Raw genomic sequence first — 11185 nt, forward strand, 5'->3', positions numbered from 1 at the left:
AAATTTCAAAGTTACGTAAACAATTTTTACTCTAGCCTATTGGAATTTCAACAGATTGTAGTTCAAGGTGTATTACCAGAAAAAGAAAAATGTTACACTGAATTTAATACTGAAGCTTAAAAGAGCACTCTTTAATTGGTGTAAGATATGACTATTGCAGTTCGGAAGGTTCTACATATGATTTTAAACGATTCTTAGGCTATTTTCATAAGAACAAATTTGTTATGCTGAGACTAAATAGATATCAGTATATAAAACATATAAATTCTCTTCAATATTATATCTTCTAGGTATATTAACAATTAAATTAACCTAGGTTAGATACCCTGCTTAAAAACTTCTTCAGAACAGCACTAGATTTATTCAAACGTTTATAAAATTATGTTTTATATGCAGCGAGATAGAATGCATTAATTGTTTATACGATCTAATAATTTCTCTTCTGACATTCAATGAAATAATTGAATGAAATATGTTATTAACGAAGAATTGTGATATTCTGTAAACCTGTCTTAATCCTTTTAAATAATCTCTATAAATATTATAACATTATATAATATCCATATTTATTACATTCATTTGATAAATATTATATATAATGTGATTTGTTTTGAAATTCTTCCGAAACATCGTCAAGACATTTTAAGTTCTTTTAAGTTTCAACCATGGATAAAGATCAGTCAAAAGGGTTGGTTAAGTAAGTAAACGTTATAGAATATCCATATTTTTTACATTAATTTGACTAATATTGTATATAATGTGATTTTATTGATTAACATAATAAGTATTATATATATTCGGTCGGTATTAGGTATTTGAACTTGAGTATAACGAGTAATAAAGCATAAGGAAGCAAGACTTGGAGGTGGAAATTCAAAGTTCAGATGAAATTCTACCGAAACATCATCAAGACATTATAAGTTCTTTTAAGGTTCAACTATGGATGGAGATCAGTCGCGAAGAAGATGAAGAAGAGATGAAAAAGGATCCGAAATTCTACTACAGCATAGTTTATATTCTAAATAGAGACCCGTATAATAAACCAAAATTTAAGTCGTCCCTTACTTAAAAGATAATGTTAAGGGATGGTTAAGTAAGTAAACATTATAGAATATCCATATTTATTACATTAATTTGATTAATATTACAGATAGTGTGATTTGATTTGAAATTATTCCGAAACATCGTCAAGACATTATAAGTTCTTTTAAGTTTCAACCATGGATGAAGATCAGTCGCGAAGAAGATGAAGAAGAGATGAAAAAGGATCCGAAATTGTACTATAGCATAGTTTATATTCTAAATAGAGACCCGTATAATAAACCAAAATTTAAGTCGTCCCTTACTTAAAAGATAATGTTAAGGGATGGTTAAGTAAGTAAACATTATAGAATATCCATATTTATTATATTCATTTGATTAATATTATATATAATGTGATTTGATTTGAAATTATTCCGAAACATCGTCAAGACATTATAAGTTCTTTTAGGCAACCATGGATAAGGATCAGTCGCGAAGAACATGAAGAAGAGATGAAAAGGGATCAGAAATTCTACTATAACATATTCTAAATAGAGACCTGTAATATAAACCAAAACTAAGTCGTCCCTTACTTAAAAGATAATGTTAAGGGATGGTTAAGTAAGTAAACATTATAGAATATCCATATTTAGTACATCTACGGGGATCTTTAAGTAAGGAATGGTTAAGTAAGGAGTAAAATGAATGTAACAACAAATAAAGATGGAAATTAAAGTGAGTGTAATAATAAATTAAAGCGAAATAATCGAATGACAATCGATTATATAGTTTATTGACCTTGTTACTTGAATCAATGTTTACATCCACACCCTTTTTTGGTTCCTAGTATCTTAGTTAATATGATCGATATACGATGAATTGGAATATAGATACAATTCGATTATATAAATTATAATCGAATAATACTAATAAAATAAATCAAGACTAACATATTTACAAAAATACAATATAACTAAAATGGTTGTGAACCCATAGTATTTCATGGAATAAATTCAAAGTGCATGTAACTTGTTTAAGAATTAGAGTATGAGATATATGAAATATTCTAATAAAACAATATAATAAAAATAGAGTACAACGTTATATACAATATATACAATATATATATATATATATATATATATATATATATATATATATATATATATAATTATTTTCTAAAGCACTGATACAACAACCAAGAAATGAAGAACAAGCTGGCAACTCTGGAGTTTTCGAATTCAGATAGTTTAGTTTAATCTGGCATAATTTATATTAGAAACAAGAACCTTGATTAATTACCAACTAGCAATAAGAATAGTTATAAGTGAAATAAAATATTTCTTGTTAAACTTCAATGACATCACCAACACTGGAACCGACCTCTTCAAGAATAACAATAATTTTGAAACATTATATCAATAATAATATTGATATATACAACAAAATGGCTAATAAACTCAAAAGTAGATGTACACGATTCGAGAACCAAGAGAGTACTGAATCAGTGACTTGCATCGAGATGCAAATTATAGCTGTAACCCCCAATTAAACTGAGACCAATTCCCATTTCCCCTTCTATTTCATCATTGTACGATATTTCTCCTCATCATTTCTATGAAATGGTTTCGGTATGAAAATAGTTCATATAGCAACAACTGAGTTTTCTGTGGTAACTCAATATAAAACATAAAAAATTACCAATTTATTTATTAATATAGGCAATTACTTGACTCTTGATATAGAATTATAAATTAGAAATCCAAAAAGAAAATATAACATTGTTGGATTACCAAAATTAACTAATATTTATAACGTCAGATATGTTGTTTATCTAGTCTTGGTAATTTTTGATATATTTATTTGAAATACATCACTTAAAAATAAATTTGAAATATAAAATGTTAATTTCAAAGAACTGATACTAATAGAAAATAAGAATTAAAATACCTACTTTTTTAATAACGAACGTTTATATTTAATATGAAACTTCATCAAAATTCTGATGATACAAATACATTTATTATTTTTGTAACAAAAACATGATTTTAAAATAAAAACCTTTTCCTATTCCTCACATATCAAAACTTGTTTCTTCTCTGACACAATATTAAAGGAAATTCAATATTAGACTTATATAAAGGTAATTATAGTAATTGGAGAAAGTCAGTTGGGAATAGTTTTTGGTAATAAATGGTAACAAACTAAAATATCTGTTGAAATTGTACTGTAATAAAAAGTAGTTTGTTATAGAATAACGGATATTTTTATTAAAGGAATGACAGGACAAAAAGACATAAATATAATTTCAAAATAATATTTATTTTTATATAAAATACAACAATGTTACGTTATCTATATATAATTAACAATTAAAACTTAATATTCATTATAGTACCCTTCTAAATTTACCTGTATCTGTGAAAGAACTACTTTATGAAACATAAAACAAACAAACAAAATATGATACAATCACGTCTATTACAGCAGATTTATTGTTGTAACTGAACAAGAAATGACGCAAACACAAATGCAAATTAGTTTCTAATTACATTAGTCCGTAGCTATTACAACTAATTACTTTAGAGTAAATACAACATGCACAAGATATTTTTTAATGGGGACTAGCTTATTTTAGTAGTAAATCAGTGGAATACCAGTTAATATAAATAATGAATGTGTAATATATACTTTTTATTAATTAATTTTAGGACATTAATTAATTATTATAGTATTTGGTAATTATAATGATTAAATCTTACATATTAAAAAAATATTTTAATTAAATATATTTTGTATATATCCAATTATTTGTATATTTACATTTATTTTAACATAATATTTACGGATTTGATAATAAATTAAATATATAATATATTATATATGATAGTTTTATATGATAGAAGCAATAGATAATAAATAATATAATAGATATGTATGGAATTAAATTTAAATTTATTGTACCAGTTTCCGTTCCGTTCTTTATTGTTAAAATTTTTTTATGTAATTACTTGATTACTTAAAATAATTAAACTATATATATATATATATATATATATATATATATATATATATAAATTTATTATATAATATATATCAATTTGAATTATATATATTTTAGTAGTCAGATAAATATATTCAATTGATTAATGTAATAAATAGTTTAATATTAGCATAAGTGAAAAAATTTAACAAACAAGGTTTCTTTATACTATTTATGAAATAAAAGAATAAAATTCACTAAGAATAAATAACTATTTTTTTACTATTAATTACAATTTTTAAGTCAAATACCCGATAATTAACGAATTTATTAATTTTTGATTTATATTAATGGATATATAGAAATGCGAAACATTAATTTAAAGATGTGTAACATAATTACTATCATTTTAAATGTATTATTAAATATTATAATTTTAATTTTAATGGTAATTTATTCATATTGAGAAGCTAAAAGTGAAAAAAATAATGATATAATAATCACATCACACTATTCAAAGCTATCTTTAAAATCAAACTAACGATCGGTTAAACGAATAATCTAGAAAAATAACTCTCAAATTAATATTAATAATAATTAAATACTATTATCCGAATAATATAATAATCGTGTTACAATTTTACAAATAAAATAATCAATAACATAATATATATTGGAGGAATAAAAGGTTTTGCATTTTTATATTATTGAAAACTCAAATTATATTGACTTATCGATAAAGATTATTCAAAAATAATTAAATATATAGATTAGAGTTTAACGGACTATCAATTCAATTAATTAGATCTCCAACTAATTTAAAAAAAATATATTAGGTTTCAGATAAAAAATATTGATAACAAACTGTTAAATAATATTCGATAATGTGTAAGATAATCAAATAAAAAAATACTGAATAATGAATATTGTTAGAAATAACAATATAAACGACATCATACTTTTCAAAGTTCCCAAAAAAACTTATCCTTCAATTTAAACGAATTCCAATAGAATAATTATATATTAATATATTCTTTCACAAAACACTCAATAATTTAATATATACTGAACGATTAAAATTTGCTTTGAATTAAACTTATTCTATTAGTTATTTATACTTTCATTTAAAAACAAATAAATTAATAAATATACAAAAACCTATTAGCCATTCTCAAATATACTTCACTAAAAAGTAATAAAAATAATAATATGAAAATAATCCGAGATAATAATAAACTGGTGTAATAACACTTGAGATGTGAGAGTACTTGAGATAATAACTTTATGCAAGGTGTATTCTATATTGCATAGATATATAAAAAGATTAAATGTAACATAAATAAATGATAAAATACAATTTAATCATGTTAATTTTAAACATGTCAATTTTCTATCGGGATGTGGTTCGATGCATTTTCAAAAACTACCTTGAACGCCACAAAGCTCTCAAAAAATTAACCAAATTTTCTGTTAAAAGAATAATTTAGAAATATAGTTGCTAAAATGAATCAAATGGATAATACTGATAACTATTGTTTGAATTTTATTCGTATTGATCTTGATCTCTGTTAAAATTTAATGAGATATATTATAATCAATATAAGAAAATAAGACATATTGTATGGATGTATAATACGATTTAATGTAATATAGTAAATAAATAGTAATAAATAAATGATAAAATATAGTTGAATAATGTTAAATATGAGCACTCAAATTTACTATCCGGCTATGGTTAAGGAGATTTGCAAAACTACTTTGAACACCACAGTATTTTCAAAGCTACCAAAAAATTAACCATACTTTTGGTTAGAAGAATAATTTAGAAATATAAACCAATTATATATTATTTATATTAATATTTCTAAAAATAATTTTAATATTAATTAAATAATGATGTCACAGTAAAAAAACAATTTACTGCTATTTTTACTAATAATATGCTCTATAATGTATAATATACTGAAAGATTAAAATTTATACTTCAGTATTATGAAGATTATTATTAAAACCGACTAAACAAAATACATTATTAGTTTTTAAGATATAAACGAAAGAAAAGAGAAATAAGATCAACAAGTGACCCACACCTAATTATATTTCACTAAAAAGTTTTTAAGATAAGGATAATAATAAAGAATTGATATTTTTTAAACGTAAATTAGAATTTTATTTATTCGAATTTTACGAAAATATAAATTTTAATTTATAAAAATACTAAATCCAAAGATAATGATAAATTTTAGTATCAAAATTATTGTTTTCATTTTATTCATATTGATCTTGATCTCTGTTAAAATTTAATGAGATATATTATAATCAGTCTAAGAAAACAAGACATATTGTAGGGATATATAAAACGATTTAATGTAATATAAATAAATGATAAAATACAATTGAATAAATGAGTAATGTTAAATATAAGCACTCAAGTTTACTATCAGGCTTTGGTTTAAGAGATTTTCAAGATTATCAAGAAATTAACCAAACTTTCGGTTAGAAGAATAATTTAGAAATATAAACCAATTATGAATTATTTATATTAATATTTCTAAAACTAATTTTAATATTAATTAAATAATGATATTATAATAAAACAACAATTTGCTACTATTTTTACTCATAAAATACTTATGAATAATTTAATTAAGTTACTTTTGAATCAATCTTATTCTATTATTTATAAATATAGCAAAATTATTCTTGAAATTAACTAAGTAAAATAAACTATGGGTTTTAAAAATATAAAGAGATATACGTAAATTAATATAAGAAAACAAAGTATATTGTATGGATATATAATAAGTTCCAATGTAATATAAATAAATGATAAAATACAATTGAATAAAGTTAAATTTAAGCACGTAAATTTTCTATCAGGCTACGGTTCGAGAAATTTTTTAAAACTACTTTGAACACCTCACTATCTTCAAAGTTCCCAAAAACTTAACCGAACGTTCGATCTGTTAGAAGAATAACGGCCTAATCGAAGCAGGCGATGGACACCTTAGGCGAACTAGCACCGAAATGCGATCGTAACGGCAATCGCCGACAGTGCAGCCGTGTGCACCGCGCCGTTTTTTGCCTCTTCGTCATCTTTTCGCGTTCCCCAAAACCCACCACCCGAGCCCGTTACACATTTTACAAAACGGTACGAAATCCAAATCCCCGCACCGGTTCGATTTTGTATAAAAGCGGCCCGAGCACCTCTCCAAAGCATCACTTGCAGTTTGGTCGGTGTATTCACATACAAATCAAATCAATCGCCATGAAGGTTTTGGTGAGTTATTTACAACGTTTTAATCAATAGTTCTCATTGATATTTTCGTAAATTGTCTTTTGGAAACGATTCGGTTTTCATCTTATCGAATAATTGCTCTGATTATCATCACATTTTTAATATTAATATATAATTTTCTCTTTTCTAAATCATATCAATCAAATTTAATACTAGTAATGCACAAATTAAATCGTTCTTAATCATAATAGTCACATATTGTATCATTAAATCAATCACTAATTGTCCAATATTTAATATCAACCATTAAATCATTAAAGTCGAATATTACATCTTCGCTAAATCATCTGAATCAAATTTCTTACTAATAATTCACAAATTAAATCGTTCTTAAACACAATAATTAATTCTAAACTCTATATTATAATATAATATTATTCTCAGTAATTGTTCCAAACTTAATATCAATCATTAAATCATTAAAATCAAGTATTATATCTTTGCTAAATCATCTCAATCAAATATCTTACTAATAACGCGCACACTAAATCGTCTTTATCATAAAAATTAATTGTAACCTGATAAAATTTGTCTCAAACTATTCATACAAATTCGCCCATATTCTAATCATCATCTCAATCAAATTTATTATTAATAGCACAAAAATTAAATCTAATTCATATATAAAATTTGTTAAATTTGTATTACAAAATCGTTCATATTCTAATAATCTTTACTAAATCCTCTCAAACTACTCAATTAACTTCATAAAAATGACGATTTTGGTAAGATTCTTATCAACAAAAGCAGTAGTTTATTTGCAAACACTTCTAATGGATTTCTTGTTACAGGCCGTCGCTATCTTAGCTACTGTAGCTACCCTTAGCTCAGCTTACCCAGGAGGACACTACATCGGAGGAGGTTATGGCGGCGGTTACGGTAAGGAACCTTTCAATCTACAGTCGGGATACAACATTTTCGAATCTCGACTTATCAGTTTATTATAACTCTCTTATCATCAAAGTATCCCTCGATCTAATATCTGAAAGTTCCAGTCTCAACGTGATTTCTAATAACTCATTTTTTCATCTATGTTCACCTTCACAGAACCGCAATCCTTATAAAAGTGAAATCTAATTAAATTTTGAGCGGAAACGATAACTCCGAACCGTTTCATTTATCCGTGATTGCATATAATTAATTAACGGGTTCTCTTTTTGTCGCGATTAGACGCAAAAGAGAAACTACCGATATATTAGTAATGTTTCTTTAATCATACCTTTCCCGTAATTGCGACTGGTACTGTTATAATTCTTATGCAAACAGATGATTGTTCTTCGACGGCGGCATTTCTGTTCTACTTACTCCGATAATAGCATCTCATTCAGTCATTTTCGTCAAGAAGCCTAAGTCGGCGGCTAAACAACTTTCCCAGAAACTCGTGTTACTTTACGCGGTCCACTTATCTCAGTCTTGTCTCGTTTTCGTTGCGTAACGCAACAACTTCCTCGTCTATTAACCATTTTAACCTGACCGGTTCTCCGTTCTGTTCAAGATGGCGGATGTGATGGCCACGGTGGAGCCGGTGGTGGTGCCGGTTGCGGTGGAGGATTCGGCGGTGGTCTGGGAGGTGGTCTAGGAGGAGGTTTCGGAGGCGGTGCCGGTGGTGGCGCTGGATTCGCCGGAGGCAGCGCCGGAGGTGGCTTCTATGGAAGCGAAGCTGCCGGTCCATCTTACGTACAAGTAAGTCGACTCGATCCGATAACGACATCGGCCGGATACCTGCACGGTCTCTGCTTTCTGTTTAGGGTCCAGCAGCCGGTCCCAAGAACGTCGTAGGACCAGCTGAGGGCGGTAACAACTTACAAGGAGCTTCCAACGGACCATCCAACCTTGTTGGACCCCAACAAGGCCCAGCCAGCATTGTAGGACCATCCCAAGGTATTAACGCGATTCAACAAAACAGCAACACTTTAATCAGTAAAACCGTCACATATACATGACACTCATACTAAATCAACTTCATTCTCTCAATCAAACAATAAAAAAATCTAATTGGCATCAATAACAACCTTCGATAATTCAACTAACTTCAACTGGCAAAATCTCTCTCTCTTTCTTAATACGATACGATAAAACACACTGCAAATCGACTGGTCATCATCAAGTACCATCATCACCAATGATTTCTAATTTCCTCCAAAGGAACCGCTAGCGTAGTAGGACCAACCAACGGAGGTGCCCATCTTGTAGGAGCCGCTCAAGCACCAATCACCTATTCTGATGGTGTTGCCGTACAAACCGGAGGAATCGGTGCTGGTGTTGGTGGTGGTGCCGGTGGTGCCGGAGGATTCGGAGGCGGTTTCGGAGGTACTGCATTGCTGCAAAAGCGGCAAAGCCCCCGACTAACTAGTTCTGTCTTAATATAAACTTGTTGGTCCTTAGGTGGATTCGGAGGTGGTCACGGAGGTGCCGGTCTCGGTGGTGGACTCGGAGGTCACGGAGGTTACGGATTCGGTGGATACGGAGGTAAAAAATACTAGGTCAGTTTCGTGAGTTTTTCTTTTGATTTTTTATTGGTGTGGGATACAACCAAAACCGAAAAGACAAGCACATCACCATCCGATAACATGAAGTACAACAACAATGATTCGAAATCAGTAGACACAGTATGATGGTACAATGCCAAGTCGCTAAAAACACCACACCACAGTTCAAAATTCATACTCATACAAAAAAACTCGAAACACCTAAAACTCAAAACTCGAATACACCAACTACTTCCGGTTGGGACGTCAAGTGTCAACTCGCAACATTTGTTTCAGGCGGAGCAGCTGGTGCCATCACCTACGATGGAGGAGTCCTAAAAGGCCCAGTCACAGTACCAGTTGTAATCAAGGGTTCATCTGGTAAAATTGTAGCTGATGGACTTTATGGACTTCCCACCGGTGGACATGGACATTAAATAGAACCGACCATAGGCAAAACCAATCTTTCAGTATTACGACTTTATCCCCTTTATTTTGTTAGTTCTTTCGAATTGTAAACTTATTACCTAAGACCATCACAATTTCATCTTTCATTTTTCATTTCGCACTGGACGATGCCCACTTGTAGGCTCCCGCCATCCGGCTGGTAGCAGTTCAAACTGAGCATCTTCCAAGTGCAGGTCATTAAGTTTACTGTGATTTCTCATGTACGAGCTTGGTGTTATCTACGTTATTTAATATGTATAGTTTTTTTATGTTTTTGTATACTGTACAAATGTATATGCGTTAATAAATGATTCTTTTTAAAAAAGATTTTCCTCTTTCATTTAATATCAACAAACATCCTTACAATAGCAACAACATCACACCTAAACATACAACATATAATAAAACAATATAAATATTTCAAAAATATTATTATACAAAAAATAATAACAATATAAAACTACTACAACAATTTAAATATATTCAAAATAAAAAAATATTCAAATATAATAGTAAATATTAAACATAACTATTAGCAATAATAGTATAAAGTAAACAACAAAACAAATTAATTATATCTATATTAAAAAATATCTTAAAAATAATAAGGAAACAGCTTAAACTAAATAAAAAATATCATAAATATTATTAAAAACAAATAAATTAACAATATTAGATAAATACAATTACTCGGAGAAATTAAGTATCATTAAGAATAAATAAATATTCAAGAAATAATAAATATTATATATAATCATTTGCACTAACAATGTAATTTAAAACATATCCTAAATGAAACAGCATAAATAAAACTAAAATTCAAACCAAATCTATCAAAAATATAAACTATTAGTAATTAAATAAATATATTAATAGTATTGATAAAATATTATTACTAAAAACTTAAAAATACCAACAACATAGTTTAACATTATAAATGATTTAAATTCATAATTACAGATTATT

General features: G+C 27.7%; 1 protein-coding gene across 2 annotated transcripts; it reads left to right on the top strand.

Moving 5' to 3' along the window:
- Positions 1-6989: 6989 nt before the first annotated feature.
- Positions 6990-10319, top strand: LOC143205341 (uncharacterized). Of its 2 annotated transcripts, XM_076418584.1 has the most exons (7): positions 6990-7286; positions 8096-8183; positions 8800-8987; positions 9053-9185; positions 9450-9614; positions 9690-9787; positions 10070-10120. In XM_076418584.1, the coding sequence occupies exons 1-6, from the start codon at positions 7005-7007 to the stop codon at positions 9785-9787; spliced, it is 954 nt and encodes a 317-aa protein (XP_076274699.1). In that variant the 5' UTR covers positions 6990-7004; the 3' UTR covers positions 10070-10120. The 2 variants fall into 2 exon arrangements, with proteins under 2 accessions (XP_076274699.1, XP_076274700.1); XM_076418585.1 differs by lacking the exons at positions 9450-9614; positions 9690-9787 and having other exon boundaries at positions 10070-10319.
- Positions 10320-11185: the final 866 nt, after the last annotated feature.

The sequence above is a fragment of the Rhynchophorus ferrugineus genome, unplaced genomic scaffold, assembly GCF_030347505.1.
Source record: "Rhynchophorus ferrugineus isolate W39M unplaced genomic scaffold, kcgeb_rfMv2 rfM11, whole genome shotgun sequence".
Classification (NCBI taxonomy): Eukaryota; Metazoa; Arthropoda; class Insecta; order Coleoptera; family Curculionidae; genus Rhynchophorus; species Rhynchophorus ferrugineus.

What these genes read in the sequence shown, in the direction of transcription:
- LOC143205341 (XM_076418584.1), top strand. Translation starts at nt 7,005, where the DNA reads ATGGACACCTTAGGCGAACTAGCACCGAAATGCGATCGTAACGGCAAT. An exon ending in CAATCGCCATGAAGGTTTTG is followed by an intron (nt 7,287 to 8,095) that starts GTGAGTTATTTA and finishes TTCTTGTTACAG; the next exon opens with GCCGTCGCTATCTTAGCTAC. An exon ending in ATTCGGAGGCGGTTTCGGAG is followed by an intron (nt 9,615 to 9,689) that starts GTACTGCATTGC and finishes GTTGGTCCTTAG; the next exon opens with GTGGATTCGGAGGTGGTCAC.